Source organism: Macrobrachium nipponense, chromosome 46, assembly GCF_015104395.2.
Source record: "Macrobrachium nipponense isolate FS-2020 chromosome 46, ASM1510439v2, whole genome shotgun sequence".
NCBI classification, from domain to species: Eukaryota; Metazoa; Arthropoda; class Malacostraca; order Decapoda; family Palaemonidae; genus Macrobrachium; species Macrobrachium nipponense.
In genome coordinates this window covers 30,604,340-30,621,374 of record NC_061106.1, presented here as the reverse complement: position 1 = coordinate 30,621,374, position 17,035 = coordinate 30,604,340, and the positions used below count along the sequence as shown (strand labels likewise).

The window sequence follows — 17,035 nt, the reverse complement described above, 5'->3', positions numbered from 1 at the left end:
ATGGGTAATGGGTGTCTTTTCGACCAAATCTTCATGAACAGGTTGGAACACTCGAATGCTCGGCTATAAAAGACCTTCAGAAATTATATGGGATGCAATCACTCTTTCCCGTAATGCCACAAATTAGTTTCAATTGTCTTTTTTTCGTCGGCGACAAAGCTTATCACATAAAAGAGCATCTACGTCTATTCGCGCCATAGTTCAAAAATATTCACAGGACAAGTGCGGAACACTTCTTCCTCCACACGGTTTGATAGGCCTACTCTCATGCCTCTTCTACTTCATTCACAGATACGCTGCCTAGGAAAGTGTGGGTCTTTATGAGTTTGGTGCACTTTTCATGGAGAATAAATGCAGTTGCTTTTCCCAATCATGTTAGGCCTATACCTCAGTTGGTTACGTACTTCGTCTCTCGTCCAACCAACCAACCAACCAACGTCGTTTGTTTTAGCATTGTTAAGTAACACAAAGTAGCGCACAAAAAATGGAGCGTTCCGCTCTGAGGAACACCGTCAGGTCCTTGAAGATTTCTAAACTAGCACAGTTGAAAATTAACGTCTCCGTTCACTGTCACTGATTATCCTTTGGGTAATATTTCGTGATTTTTGAGAGATTCGTTAACACTAACACCACATTCATGCTTGAGTCTTCTTCCTTTTCTGATCACCACGCCCTCGCGAACGCAAAGAGCACCGGCGCCATGCTCACTTGACTATTTGTGGCCGCTGATAATTCTGCAAGAAAAAGGAAAACAAACGTCACCCAAATATACATCTGCTCATAGTTTATAATATATATAATGATATATATATATATATATATATATATATATATGATATATATATATATATATATATTGCTTATTGCGCATAAAATTTTAGCCGTCTGAATGAGAAATGGGAGAACCTGTGTCAAACGGAATGATCAATGATCTTAGTCTAAAGAAAACTCATACTCACATGTGACAATATAATTGGAAAGTAAATCCACAGTAGTTATGACTGTTTGATCGTGTTATTTAAACTATATAAAGCAAGGAGGACCGTGCAGGTCATCGAAAGCTTTCAGTTTTATATAATTTAAAAACACAATGAAACAATCATACTATTGTGGCTTTACTTTCCCAATGATGTTAGCGTAGACACTGGGACTTAACATCATTATAGAACTACCTTGCGACTACGCTAGGGAGCATAATGTAATGATAAGATTAACTAATCAAATATTTTGGAAAACGTTATGAATGTCTGATCCTTTACCAAAGAGGTTCCTATATCTGGTCAACCAAGTCTTATAACACCCTGTCATCAAGTCGCCCTTGAAAATGAGTCTGATGACAGAACACTGCCAGACGCAAAACCATCTTTTTTTTTTTTTTCATTTACCTCATTCACAGCGAGTATGACCCGAATGTTGTTATTACCACAAACATTTTAAAAGAATTGCATAGCTGGAGGTCACAAAAAGTCTATATGACGTATACAGTAGCTTGTTTTATGTGTCAGCTGGAATATCTAAAGAAACATTGTAGTAAGTCTAGGTCTTCCTACAGATGCTCCAATATTAACAGAAGTTGTGAAAGGCAACAATACAGCCTTATCTTTAGAAACTGTCCTATATGTGACATTGTATTTGTCATTTTCTATGTCTCTTACTTGCATCGCACTAACTGTGGTTTAATATGCACCACGGGTGCAAAGGTTTCATATCCATTGGTGAACTAAATGACAATGTTAGAATTAACAGTAGTGCTAACCTTCCATTACTTGATTTTAATGAAGATGAAACTCTAATGAAGATGAAACATAGAAAAATTCTTTTGTAATTCGACACTATAACGCCCTAAACAAACTGAATCGCAGACCTAATTGCGATAGAAATTGCATAAGTTCTTACTATAGGCTGATGATGCCCTTCCTTCCATGACGGAAGCATGGTAGGACATGTCTCCCATGATGAGAGTCTCGCCTACTGTCCCAGTATATGTCCAAGATTTGCGCTATGCATTTCACGCTGACGAACCCCTGGCGCATCATTCTTGGTCTGAGGGCGAAGCGTAGGCCTAAGACGGCTGTCTCGAGGCCAGTGGAGGAGTCCTCGCGATTCTTGTAGTGCACTAACCATGATGGGTCAGCCTGTAGGGGGGAACACTATCTCTTTAGTTTCATCCAAAAGTTATTAAATAAATAATGCCCACCAGCGCACACACGTAAATGCAGTGGCGGCGCTATTGGTGGGGCCAGGTGATGGCCGAGCACCGCACCCCCAGTCAGATGCTTGAACCAAGACCACTGAGATATCTTGGTGGTCTTGCTTGAACCCCCACTGGCCCCCCGGTTGAAATTTACATTACAGAATTTGATACATTTGCATATAATAGTACGAGTTGAAAATTGGTTGAAATTTGAGCTCTAGAATTTCAAATACAGGTTTACTAATTACTAATACTACTATTTTCCCTCATTCAATTGGATATATACATTCGAGAATAGTATATTTTACTAATTAGTTTTGTGTCATTTTCTTTGGCCCTCACAAAAATATCTTGGCCACACCTAGGCACACCCCCCACCCCCCAGCTATGGAATGCCAGATACGCCACTGCATACATGTGTGTGTTTAAGTGTATATTCATCTATGATAGCGACCATAACCTAACAACTTCTTCATACTGTTTTTTTAAATGCTCATAACTTCAAAGTCTTGAAGCCGAGATGAAGTAAAAATAAAGAAATCTCAACTTCCAGTGGTGAGATTCGAACTCATCCACGATGGCTTGGGAAGAGAGTGAAGTAAAGCATTTGAGAATGTACTAAAAAGGTTGTCCAAGGAATGTAAATAAATTGAGAGGTGGTCTTTTATATATATATATATATATATATATATATATATATATATATATTATATATATACATATATATATATATATATATATATATATATATATAATCACATCACACACACACACACACACACACACACACACACACATATATATAATATATATATATATATATATCAGAACATAGGATTACAACCATATGACCTATAATGATATTTCAAAAAAAGATAAACAAATAAATTATTATTGCTTAGGGCTCTGGGATTGGAATGAAAATGAGCACAAAGATGTCACTTTAAGGATTACCAGGTGAGATTGTGGATACGGAAAAAGCTGCAATAGCAGATGTTAATTGTCCTAAAAGGGAGAAGATTGAGAGTAAATGAGTGTTCTTGGTAAAGTCTGAATCTGTACTTTGTTGGATCTGGAGTATTGGAAAGGATGGTTGTGCTGGGGAATTTAAATGCAATAGTAAGTAGGTATGAAGTTCCTGCAATAAATGAGGATAGGGTAGATATCTAGGAAATGTTCTTCGAAAGAGATGAAGCGGTATGTAAAAGCTTCGAAAATAATGAATAAGTTGTATATGGTATGAATGGATCTAGAAAAGTTTTTGGATGAATCATATTGGTGAAGAGGAAATCCAAGGGATGTTGAGGGTAAATGGAATAGGCTATAACCAGTTAACAGGAATTCAACGTTTTCATGATGGAGGTGAAGTGCTTGTCAGAATATGTAGACAGGAGAGTCTACATATTCTAATGTCTGATGGCTTTCTAGATGTAGCAATGTGAGAAGTATGAGGAACGACAGTAGATTTAGATGCAATTTGTAGGATGAGAAAATAGATCATGAGTGGACTGTGGAATGTCTGATGATGCTGGGAAACAACAGCACTGTCTGGGGACTGTGAAGAGGAAGCCATAGAACTACTTTAAGAGTTTGAAATTATTGGAAGAGAAAGAAACGCTAATTTGAAGACAGTCTGAGGAGAAATCAGAATGAAACCAAAAGAATATTGGATAAATAGGATGAAAGGGAACCTCAATTTCCTGGAAATACAAGAGTTGGAGGAAGATTGAAGCACATGGAATTGTGGGTGTGAGAAGTACTGGAGAGAAGGACTTTGATATCTCGGGAATGTAGGAGTTTGTGGAAGAATGGGGTACATGGTGTGGTAAGGTTTATTATGTCTTTTGTTTAAGTATATAAAACGGCTATGTAAAAGAAATTTTCTGCGTAGAGTGTTCAACACAATACAGTAAAGAAGGATGAATGTGGGAGAGCGTATTCCCTGGAACTAACTCCTTATTAAGGGGAGACGGTTAGTCTAAACAAAGAGCACGTGTTGACATGCTGACAAATGGAAGAACCAATTTTGGTTTTCATTGTGTTTCATCATTTGCTCATAAAACAAAAGTCACCTGCTCATTGTTGACTAGGAATGTGAGAGTAGAGGGCGGCTGAGAATGAGGTGAGGAACAATTCAGGCGAACCTCCTCATGCAGCTGGTGACTTGGCCGAGTTCCAGTGATAAGTGGCTTATCATCTGGGAGATCTGTTGGCAAATACATGAAGCAATTAATTATTTCCCTTTTCAACGAAAGTCAATTGCTCGTTAATAATTTGTCATTTGTTTGAATGGGTCAACAGAGAACACGAAGTGAAAGAAGACAGCCAGAATACTACATGACAGTCACGCACCCACGATGGTCATCGAAGCCACCTTCGACTCTGTGTGGAAAGAAGGAGCTTCTGCCGACACTTCGCATCGGTAGACGCCGGTCGCTTCGAGCGTCACCTGCCCCACGCGAACTCGTCCTCGACGCGACGCCTCGAGATCCACCGTGATGGGGTTCCCTTTAACCGGGAACGTCTTGACGGGAGGGGTTTCGGCGGGGGTCCACCGATAGAATTCGTCGAGGCCCAGGTACCATTTCAGGGCGTAGATGTTGTCCCCGTCGTCTGCCCACTCACACTCCAGCCAGCCGCCTCGCCCGTCGCTAGAGGGCTGGGAACTTTGATGTCTGTGATGTGGAGGGCGCTGAGGAAATCTGCCGTTGGAGGAGAAAGATTTGAGGCATTATATTCGAGACAGAGGAAAGATATTGGCTTGTTTAAATCAGTGAAAGCAACTGCGTTTTGATATCACCCTTAAAGGGCGTCCAAACCACACTAAAGAGTCAAGTTAAGTATATCTTATTTTAAGCAGACCGCTGAGCTGATTAACAGCCCTCCTAGTGCTAGCCCGAAAGATTAGAATTTTATTGACGTGACTAGGAATCAATTGATTACTTAGCGACGGGACCTACAGCTTATTGTTGGATCCGAACTAAATTCAAACATCTTATAAACACGTCTGTAACTTGTTGCATCCATATCACAGTACTTGGTAATCGAATCGTACGAAGCACTGGTCAGAGCTATCAATAAGCCATTGACTTTTTTTTCAACCTGTTTGCAATTTGTTTGTGCAATGATTTGCTGACGTGTTTTAATGTTTTACTTTAGTGTGGACTTACCAATAGTTAATTCCTCATCCGGACTTATTTTTTTATTTATTAATTTTTAAATTTATTTTTATTTCTATTGATTTATTATTTTTTTAGATAAACAATGACGTTTGCAAACTTTGTACAGTGTTCTTAGTTTTTTATCGCAATACTAAAAAATTCAATTGAACCTTTTTACCTTCCGTAGTAAGCAAAATATTCACTGTTCCACTGAACATTCTACAGTAACAGCAATAGAAGACCTATCGATGTACCTGTAGCTGCCCGGATTAGAATGGTGCCCGAGCCATTTGCTGGGATATCCCCGGGGCGCGAAATAATCAGAAGACAGTCAGGCCGGTTGTCTAATCCGGATTTTGTTGGATGCATTTGCCATTAGTCTTCGGTAAAGGACGTTATTCGTCACTGACTGACATTTTCCATTCGTTTTCCTCACCTTTCTTTACAAAATTTAAACCCTCCGAAATAAAAAATAAAAAAAAATTGGTTATATTATTTTTCCTCATCTTTCTCATTTTTCATTCGTTCCCCTCACCTCTCTTTTCAAAATTTAAACCCTCCGAAAAAAAAGTAGTTATATTATTTTTCCTCATCTTTCTGATCAAAATTTTAACCCTCTGAAGTAAAAAAAAAAAAATTTGGTCAACGTCCATAATAATTTCAGCTTCAGTAGACTCGTATTAAAAGAATGTTTTGAAACTTGATCTTAAAGTAGTGAGAAGATATTTCTATGAGAAATGTCACTTGGTTCTTCAGCACTTACTCAGTAGATTGTATCCCCCCAAACCCACCTAACCCCCCTACCACCCCACCACCAACCTCGCTTCCCAAAATTCGCTTGGAATATCTGTGCAGTCATGAAACTTTCGAGTTCTTGGGTAACATGTTTATTGCAGAAGATCTAGGAAGAGGCAAATCTATTATTTTCCTTGAATATAAGCTGTGTTCAAGGTTTATTTATCTATTTATTTTTTAGTCTTCTTATTAAGAAAGGAAATGCTAATTTTTTTTTATCTTTATAGAAGTATGATCACGTAAATAAATAGCGCATTTAGCGTTTTTTGGATTTCAGATTAATCGGGTGACCATGAACGTAATATCTTAGTAAGAGGTAATTACAGAGAAAAAAATTAAAACTTTAAATAAATCCACGATTAAATTGTTTCTGCTCTCAAGATGGGTGATAAAAACGTTGTTGCGCAGAAGCAGAAACCAACCATTTATTTCCCGAATAACATCACAGTCCCTCTCCCCTTCCCTCGGAAAGAAATGAAAAGATATTCTGTCGTCGGGAAATAAAACGACTGCAGCAGGTCCCCGAGAATAAGATTACACTCAACTTTGCCTCCCACGAGCATTATAACCAAACGAAAGGGAAAGACTTTTCCATTTTCTTTGGTGGAAGTCCGGTGGTTTGCATTATTCCTGCTGCCGCCATTTGGACAGATTATGTAAAAGTACGGATACCTGTGCAAATAAGTGAAGGATAATCTCTCTCTCTCTCTCTCCTCCATTAGATACATATATATATATATATATATATATATTTATATATATATATATATATATATATTATATATATATATATAAACATTATGTATATACATATGAATATAATATAATTATATATATATATATATATATATATATATGTGTGTGTGTGTGTAATAAATAAATATCTATCTATCTATCTATATATATATATATATATATATATATATATATATATATATATATATATGTATATATATATATAAACATATATACGTGTGTGTATGTGTTTGCGTTTACTTACGAGCCCATGAAGATATATATGTATATAGATCATATATATGTGTATGTATGTGTCTGCGATTACTTACGTGCCCATTTAAATAGGTGCATATATACGTATATATGTGCATGTATGTTTTTGTGCTTACTTACGTGCCCATTTTAATAAAAATGTAAACAAATGATTAGAGTGCCAAAATGCTCGATCATAAACGACACTGCAATAAAACTATCAAGTGTACATAAGCGAATTCCTAATATATAATCGAACATTGATAGACCACAGCCAATTTGCACATTTTAAAACACGGTACAGTTGTCTCTGAACTATTAAAGAGATATATTTCATATTCATATCAGGCATTTCTATCAGCAAGGTTACTTAAAATAGCTCTCTTTTGTACTTTTCTGAGCTGTTGCTATTTGAATAACGATAAATATATTTTACGTCGATCGAAGCAAGAATATATCTTTGTGGAAAGATATATCCCAGCTTTCTGCTGCTAATCGTTTTCTTCTAGTTTATTTAAAGCAGTTAAAGTAGTCGATTGCCTCTTTCGAATAAGAAAGAGAGAGAGAGAGAGAGAGAGAGAGAGAGAGAGAGAGAGAGAGAGAGAGAGGGAGAGAGAGAGAGTTACAAGGATTAGGATTTCTCAAAGACTTATTAGTCCATCCGAGGAGACATCGTGTGCTCACTCATCTTTAGGAGCAGGAGAAAGAGAGAGAGAGAGAGAGAGAGAGAGAGAGAGAGAGAGAGAGAGAGAGAGAGAGAGATAGCGAAGGTGCCATGTTGTGTCATCTCTCCCACTTTTTTAAAGAGAGATAAAAGCCATTAAAAGAGCTACGAAAGTCAAGTCCAAGAAAAGTTCAGGGGGCGAATCTCCCGCTTACGGCCAATAAAGCAGTCAAAGGACCTTAACCTTGAAGATTAGGCCGTTTCGTTTTGAGAAAGTCCAAAGTTGGAGGATGTTTTGGGCTTTACACTTCAAAGGAGGAAGGATCCATCGCCAACTATATTTTCTATATAGTTTTTCTTTAATTATGACCGTACACATAAACCAACAATGATATGGGTAAGGTCTTGCAGAGATAATTGCCAGTTGATACTGTAGAGTTCTCGATTAATTCCTGTTAGACATTTTACTAATATAAGCCATTATTATTATTATTATTATTATTATTATTATTATTATTATTATTATTATTATTATTATTATTATTATTATTATTATTATCATTTTAATTTCCTTCCCCAATGTTTCTTAAAAAAGTAGACAAAGTGCGTCTGTCATCATCACCCTAGTACTGTCAGTGCACCTCATGCGGTGCACTGTAGGTATTACTTACGGATCTTTGCAGCGTCCCTTCGGCCCCTATCTGCACCCCCTTTAATCTCTTTTACTGCACCTCCGTTCATGTTCTCTTTCTTCCTTCTTACCTTCCAACCTCTTCTAACACTTGTTTCATAGTGCAACTGCTTTGAGGTTTTACTCCTGTTACACCTTTCAAACCTTTCTACTTTCATTTTTTTCTTTCAGCGCTTAATGACCTCATAGGTCCCAGTGCTTGGCCTTTGGCCTAAATTATATATTCCATCCATCATCACCTTAACATGTCTATCTTAATGCTGCCTGTTCCTGTTCCGTTAAATTGCAACACACACACACATATATAAATATATATATATATATATATATATATATATATACACTCCACTTTGGGTGAATAAATTCTTAGTATCTTCAACACTTATTGTCTGATCGTTTTCCCTATTACTCATGAATGACTTCACGGAAAATTATTATTTCTGAAGATTTTCATGAATGAAAATTCTTTCCCAGACAAGTTCTTTCCATCTCCAAATCTGCCTGTACCTAAGAAAGTCATTTTCAAGTGACAACTCTATTTTGCGTATTAAGGAAATGATATTTATCTTCAGAACTGCATCTTCGGTGATATTCTACAACTACAAGAAAAAAAAAATTCATGGAAAAAATGTTGATATTTTGATGAGTCAGGAATCATGTAGCATTGGTTCTCTACCTGGGAGGCGCGAGCCCTAAGGAAAATTGTAAAATTCTCTAGCTTTATTCATTAACCTCTTAGCAAGAGTAAGGAACTAATATTCAGAAGTCTATGAAAAAAAATGTAAGCAAAAGTAGCGCGTCATAACGTTAGTTAGCTTCTTATAATCTGCTATTCTAGTTAGACTCGTTGGTCTTACCATGTTTTTTAATTACTTACTTCCCTCCCTATCCCTCGAAACCTCTTCTCTTTCTCTCTTTTGTCTTCATTTCCCTTTAAGTCTAGGAGGGAATTTTACCCAGATGCAAAAGGGGGTGGGTATGGGGTAGATGGCTAGGACAAACTGAGAGTGCGCGTGGTAATAAAAAGTCTTTAAGAACCGCTGATATTGTAGTTAGTGTATGACATCTCATATTTTAAAATTCTGTGTTCCAGATTCCACAATCGCGAAGAGAGGTAGTGTCAACTTTTAAGCTTCGGTATTATTAATGTGTCTTTGATATCTGAGCATCTAAATTCTACTTAGATGTAACTGTGAAGGTGAAGTTCGATTAGCCAAGTCCATTTGTCAATGAATTATAGAACCAAGATTAAATTTGGATTTGTCTTCTGTACCTGTGGAGTTTTTGTTTTTTCGTTTAATACATTTGCATGTTAAATGAGTTTGTTATTATGCTATTGATCACATCTTATATTTACGTTAAAATTTTTAAAAGATCACCATTTTCTAAGGCCTATTCTGCAATAGTTTCCATAGGAAAAAATCTGTTATACTTAACCAACCATAAATCTCATGTTAGCAGTGTAACAAATGTGTAACGGTGCCAAATCTCATTAAAATATTATTGTAGTGATGGGCGGTTAGCTAGCTATGCAAATTTCTAAGCCGAAGCTGACATGCTAAACTGAACAATGATATACACAGCCTATAATAGAATTGCTCTCGTACCCATCTCAGATATACCTGAGGTCATATTGACAGGATGCTGTCACAACCCTGACGTTTCATATTGTCTTGACGTTTAGTTACATAATGTAATATAAATGCCAGTTCTCTTGTATTATTGCTACAGGATGGTTTATTTCAAACCTGATATTACTACTAGGTTTCATTGACTCCAATATTTTTCAGATACTGACGTTCGATTCCGGGACTTTCAAACGTTAGGAGATATTCATTTCCAGTTTTAAAAGATTTTTTTCCACTAATTCTTATGATGATTTAAATTTCGGGCAACACGTTTTAAATTTTTCTCCACCCGTCGCATCATCCAGTTTTAGCAATCTTACACTTAGTCCCATGTATATTGTACAGATGATATTGTATTGATAAACTTAATTGCTTCCGTTATTTGAGAAATTAACTTCATACCTCAACAGCCTTCATTCTTATATTCAAGAATTATTTAAAGGAAAACTGAAGTTATTCTTACATTTTCGATTAATGTTCAAGTTTGAAAAATGGAATTAAAATTCATTCATATGATGAATAGTAGTTCCGTAAGATATGTAACCACTAATTTTCTTCATTTCTTAAAACCTCAAGTTCACACTCACCCACTTACTCTAACAGAATCCAGTTTCGCTTTGTTTTCCCCTTGAAGTGAGAGGGATATGTTTGTATTTATTGCTGGATAGAGTGAGGGAGTTTCTTTGCAAAGCAGACGAGTTAGAACGCATTTCAAAACAACTGGAAAATTGATACTTGGTGGTTCGTCCGAAGCGGAAGGATGTTGAGAGTGAGTATTCTGAACGAGAAGCTTTGTCATCTAAAGTTGATTATTATATATAATATATATTATTTCTCTTGATGTCTCGGCTAATTAATTTAGAATTATATCTTTCAGTTATCTTATTAAATTCAATAAAAATAAAACGTAGCTTAGAAAAATGGCCATTTTTTGCTCAGTTCCAATTGCCCGCCTGTAGTTAGTATTGTTTTTCTTATAGATAAAAAGCTAAATAAAGGAAAATCCCTTAATGTATGTTAATAGATAAGATTATAAGAGACCAGAATAAAAAGATAGGCACTGCAAAACGATCCCGTACGAGAGAGAGAGAGAGAGAGAGAGAGAGAGAGAGAGAGAGAGAGGAGAGAGAGAGAGAGAAAATTGCAGCAACTTAAAACCGCTAGAGACAAGACATGATTAAAAATCTTTCAGAATGTTTCCTGCTATATTTTGATAAATCGAAATATCTCTTGTAAAATATTGAAAATCAAGGAAAAAGAGAGAGATAAAGAGGAGAGTATATGAACTGGGTATTCCAGTTTGAAGAAAATGTGGCCTTACCTGGCCTTGGCAGCAACCGTTGTGGGACGTTGTTGTCTAGATGTTGTTCGAAATACGGAAAGAAGACTAACGCAACGATAGGCATATTGTTTATAGACTGCCTATTCACTGGTGAGGTTCCTCCTGATTACTGATGATGGAGGTGAACAGCCCATGGAAATGGAATTGAACGAGAGAATTTCGGCCTTGCGAGACACCATCCAGTACCAGAGAAAGCAGCAGGTGAACTTTGACAGGATAATTCATCAGCTGCAACAGAGGCTTGACTACTATGAAGAAATTCAGAAGGCGGGCGGTAGGGAAGAACGCGCTTGTGTGATCCAGATCATTAGGAGGCGTTGTAACAACAGGCCTGGCAAGAAAGGACCCACTTGTTCGAAGCTGGGACATTGTTTCTGAATTACAACGATCAAGTAACGAGGGAAAAACAGCAGCTGGAAGACAAGATCCATAAGACACAGAAGAAAATCTGCAGTTGATGCATTACGCAAAGGAAATTGGGCAGAGAAACTATGCCCTAAGTGAGAGGATAAGGAAACTGACAGTGCAACTGCCAGATTGAGAGGTAAGAGAAACTCCTACGACAGAAGGAGAAAGACCTGCAGATAAAGACCGAAGAAGCGGCGCGGATGGCGAGGCTCGTCCAGGAACGAAAAGACGCGACCGAAAAGCGCGAATCCTATAGGAAAGACACCGAGGTCAGGTTCGAGCGCCTGCAGAAGGAAGTGGAAGACCTCACGAAGGAAACGTGTAGACTCCATTGTGAAGTTCAGGTTGCGAAAACTCAAGTGGAATGAGCTGAGGTGCCTTCTAGAGGAACTAAATCATCGCTTCAAGTCGCTGGATAGGAAGACCGGTGTCCAGGGCGAACGGGACGACCAGTTGGAAGATGAGGTTCAACAGCTGCGAAGAGCGAAGGAGAAATTGGTTTGCCAGCTCAAGAACCTCCAGGGGAATTACATATGCCTGGGGAAGGACAGCAGGAAAATGCAGGAGCAGCTGTCCATCTTCAAAAGAATGGCGCAATCAAGTCTAAGCTGGCCTCACGAAGAGGGATCAGATGTGAAAAATTTGAGGAGAATGTTTGTTGTATGAAAATTATTTTTTCTTTAAATCAATAAAGTTTATTTACAAACTGCGATTTTCATTTACATAATACTTTTTTGCAGTAAATTTTGTTATTTACATAATAATTCGAGTCTAACTCGAATTTAAAGGACTTCTTTCATGAATCCATGTGTTACAAATGATTTTAGTCTGAAATGGATTTTAGGAGTCAACTGCAATACTATATTTTATATTTGAAAAAACTTAAGGTTTCTATTTCATGAAAGTTTTTAACACTACTATATGAAAAGGTTTGACGTTTAGTATATGTAATAAGTTTGCTTTGTTAATGGTTGAAGGAAATGAAAGTTAGAGGGAAATAAAAATGATAAAATGTTTTCTAAGAGTTTTATTGATTCGTGAAAGGGAAAGGAAAATGGGAGGAATGTAGAAACGGTGGGGAAAATGAGAGGATTGGTGGAGCGCCAGGAGGAGATGCAGAGGATACAGAGAAGATTCATGGAGTGCCAGGAGAAGCAAAGGATTCAGAGAAGATTCGTGGAGTGCCAGGAGAAGAAGAAGATTCAGAGAAGATTTGTGGAGTGACAGGAGAAGAGGATTCATAAAAGATTTGTGGAGTGGCAGGATAAGAAGCAGAGGATTCAGAGAGAAGCCCCAGGAGAATGAAAAGGATTCAGTGGCATATTTTGGTTCTAATTTAAGCAAAGATGTAGCTCTCTGCAGGGATGGCGGGCGAGGCCCGCCACAGTCCCGGGAACGCCGGGCGGGTGTGGCCTGCTCCCGGGTCCCGGGATGGGCGGGCGAGGACCCGCCAGGTGTCCCGGGACGGGTGTGCGAGGCCTGCCAGGTGTCCCGGGACACCTGGCGGGCCTCGCCCCGCCCGTCCTGGACACCTACGGGCTTGTGAGGCCCGCAGTGTCCGGGACGGGCGGTGGCCCGCCCCCAGGTGTCCGGGACGGGCGGGGGTGGCCCCCAGGTGTTCCGGACACGGGGGCGAGGCCCGCCAGGTGTCCGGGACGGCGGCGTGGCCCCCATTCCAGGTGTCCCGGGACGAGCGGGCAGGCGCCCCGGTGTCCCGGGCGGGCCCGGGGAGGTTGGCCCGCCATGGGTTTGAACCGGACAGGGGGTGCCGGGAGGCCGGCCGGTGCACCTGGAACGGGACGGGCGTGGCACTCCAGGGTTGTCCCGGGACCAGGCGGGCGAGGCCCGCTAGGTGCCTGGAACGGGCGGGCGTGGCACTCCAGGTGTTCCTGGAACCGGCGGCGAGGCCCTCCAGGTGGTCCGGGACGGGCGGGCGGGGTGGCCCGCCAGGTGGTCCCAGGACGGGCCGAGCGTGGCCCGCCAGTGTCGCGGGACGGGGGCGGGCTGTGGCCCTCCAGGTGTCCCGGGACGGGCGGGCAAGGCCCGCCAGGTGTCCCGGGACGGGCGGGCGAGGCCCTCCAGGTGTCCCGGGACGGGCGGGCGAGGAGGCCCTCCAGGGTGTCCCGGGACGGCGGGCGAGGGCCCACCCGCCAGGTGTCCGGGACGGGCGGGCGAGGCCCGCCAGGTGTCCCGGACGGGCGGGCGAGGGCCCAGCCAGGTGTTCCCGGGACGTGCGTGCGAGGCCCGCCAGGTGTCCCGGGACGGGCCGGGCGAGGCCTCCATGGTGCTCAGGGATGGGCGGGCATGGCCCGCCAGGTGTCCCGGGACGGGCGGGCGAGGCCCGCCAGGTGTCCCGGGACGGGTGGGAGTGGCCCGCCAGGTGTCCCGGGACGGGCGACGAGGCCCACCAGGTGTCCCGGGACGGGCGGGCGAGGCCCGCCAGGTGTCCTGGGACGGGCGGGCATGGCCCGCCAGGTGTCCCGGGACGGGCGGGCTTGTCCCGCCAGGTGTCCCGGGACGGGCGGGCATGGCCTGCCAGGTGTCCCGGGACGGGCGGGCGAGGCCCGCTAGATGTCCCAGGACAGGCGGGCAAGGCCCGCAAGGTGTCCCGGGAAGGGCGGGCGAGGCCCGCCAGGTGTCCCGGGACGGGCGGGCGTGGCCCGCCAGGTGTCCCAGGACGGGCGGGCGTGGCCCGCTGGGTGTCCCGGGACGGGTGGGCCTGCCCGTCGCCCGCCAGGTGTCCCGGGACGGGCGGGTGTGGCCTGCCAGGTGTCCTGGGACGGGCGGGCGAGGCCCGCCAGGTGTCCTGGGACAGGCGGGCGAAGCCCGCCAGGTGTCCCGGGACGTGCTGGCGAGGCCCCCAGGTGTCCCGGGACGGGCTAGCGAGGCCCCCCAGGTGTCCCTGGATGGGCGGGCGAGGCCCGCCAGGTGTCCCGGGACGGGCTGGCAAGGCCCCCCCAGGTGTCCCGCCCATCCCGGGACACCTGGAGGGCCTCGCCCGCCCATCCCGGGACACTGGCGGGCCACGCCCGCCCGTCCTGGGACACATGGCGGACCTCGACCGCCCGTCCAGGGACACCTGGGGGGCCTCGCCAGCCCGTCCCGGGACAACTGGCGGGCCTCGCCCGCCGCCCGTCCAGGGACACCTGGGGGGCCTCGCTAGCCCGTCCCGAGGGACACCTGGGGGCCTCGCCAGCACGTCCCGGGACACCTGGCGGGCTTCGCCCGCCTGTCCCAGGACACCTGGCGGGCCTCGCCCACGTCCCGTCCCAGGACCTAGGCAGGCCCGCCAGGTGTCCCGGCGCAGCAGGCTGCCAAAAAAGAGGTGTCCCGGGAGGGCGGGCGTGGCCCGCCAGGTGGTCCCGGACGGGTGGGCGTGGCCCGCCAGGTGTCCCAGGACGGGCGGGCGTGGCCCGCCAGGTGTCCCGGGACGGGCGGGCGTGGCCCACCAGGTGTCCGGGACGGGCGGGCGTGGCCCTCCAGGTGTCCCCGGGACTGGCGGGCAAGGCCCGCCAGGTGTCCCGGGATCGGGACAGGCGGGCGAGGCCCTCCAGGTGTCCCGGGACAGGCGGGAGGTTGCGTGGACCCGCCAGGTGTCCCGGGACGGGGATGTCGGGAGGGGCGAGGCGTGGCCCAAGGCCAGGGTTGTCCCAGGACGGGTGGGCGAGGCCCGCCAGGCCTGTCCCGGGAACGGTGGCGGGGAGTTGGCCCGCCAGGTGTCCCGGGACGGGACGGGCGGGTGGCGAGGCCCTCCAGGTGTTCCCCGGGTTACGGGAACTTTTTTTTCTGCGAGGGGCCCGCCAGGTGTCCCGGGACGGGACTCCCGGGGGGCGGGGGGCGAGGCCCGCCAGGTGTCCCGGGAGGGCGGGCGCGCGAGGCCCGCCAGGAGGTGTGTCCCGGGACGGGCGGGCGGAGGCCCGCCAGGTGTCCCCTTGGGCCGGGATGGGCGGGTGCGAGGGCCCTCCAGGTGTCCCGGGATGGGCGGGCGGGCATGGCCCGCCAGGTCTCCCGGGACGGGCGGCGAGGCCCGCCAGGTGTCCCCGGGACGGGTGGGTGGGAATGGCCCGCCAGGTGTCCCGGGACGGGTGCGGGAGGCCGCCAGGTGTCCCGGGACCGGGCGGGCGAGGCCCGCCAGGTGTCCCTGGGACGGGCGCATGGCCCGCCAGGTGTCCCGGGACGGCTGCCTTGTCCGCCAGGTCCCGGGACGGCGGGGCATGGCCTCCATTGGTGTCCCGGCGGCCGGGCGAGGCCCGCTAGATGTCCCGGGACGGCGGGAAGGCCGGCCCGTCAAGGTGTCCCGGGAAGGGCGGGGCGAGGCCCGCCGGTGTCGGGACCGGGCGTGTGTGGCCCGGCCAGGTGTCCCAGGGACGGGCGGCGGTGGCCCCGGCTGGGGGTCCCGGGAGGTGGGCCTGCCCGTCGCCGCCAGGTGGTCCCGGGACGGACGGGCGTGGCCTGCCAGGTGTCCTGGGAAGGGCGGGCGAGGCCGCCAGGTGTCCTGGGACAGGCGGGCGAAGCCCGCCAGGTGTCCCGGGACGTGCGGGCGAGGCCCCCAGGTGTGCCCCGGGAAGGGCTAGCGAGGCCCCCCAAGGTGTCCCTGGACGGGCGGGTGAGGCCCGCCAGGTGTCCCCGGACGGGCTGGCGAGGCCCCCCAGGTGGTCCCTGGACGGGCGGGCGAGGTCCGCGTGTGTCCCAGGACGGGGCGGGCGGGTGGTGGCCCGCCAGGTGTCCCCCTGGACGGGCGGGCGGAGGCCCTCCAGGTGTCCCGGGATGGGCGGGGCGTTGGCCCGCCAGGTGTCGGGACAGGCGGGAATGGCCCGCCAGGTGTCCCGGGACGGGCGGGCGAGGCCCGCCAGGTGTCCCGGGACGGGCGGGCGAGGCCCGCCAGGTGTCCCGGGACGGGCGGGCGAGGCCCGCCAGGTGTCCCTGGGACGGGCGGGGCATGGGCCGCCAGGTGTCCCGGGACGGGCGGGCTTGTCCCGCCAGGTGTGTCCCGGGACGGGCGGGCATGACCTGCCAGGTGTCCCGGGACGGGAGGCGCAGGCCCGCTAGATGTCCCGGGACAGGCGGGAAGGCGGGCCCAAGGCCCGCAAGGTTGTCCCGGGAAGGGTCGGGCGAGGCCCAAGCCAGTGTCCCGGGAACGGGCGGGCGTGGCCCGCCAGGTT

General features: G+C 46.5%; 1 protein-coding gene and 1 pseudogene across 1 annotated transcript; one reads left to right on the top strand and one right to left on the bottom strand.

Moving 5' to 3' along the window:
* Positions 1-663: 663 nt before the first annotated feature.
* LOC135214686 (uncharacterized) lies at positions 664-10,540 on the bottom strand (annotated as a pseudogene).
* A 2,697-nt stretch (positions 10,541-13,237) lies between these two features.
* Positions 13,238-16,447, top strand: LOC135214685 (collagen alpha-1(I) chain-like). Its single transcript, XM_064249021.1, has 2 exons — positions 13,238-14,235; positions 14,611-16,447. The coding sequence occupies exons 1-2, from the start codon at positions 13,238-13,240 to the stop codon at positions 16,445-16,447; spliced, it is 2,835 nt and encodes a 944-aa protein (XP_064105091.1).
* The last annotated feature ends 588 nt before the right edge of the window (positions 16,448-17,035 follow it).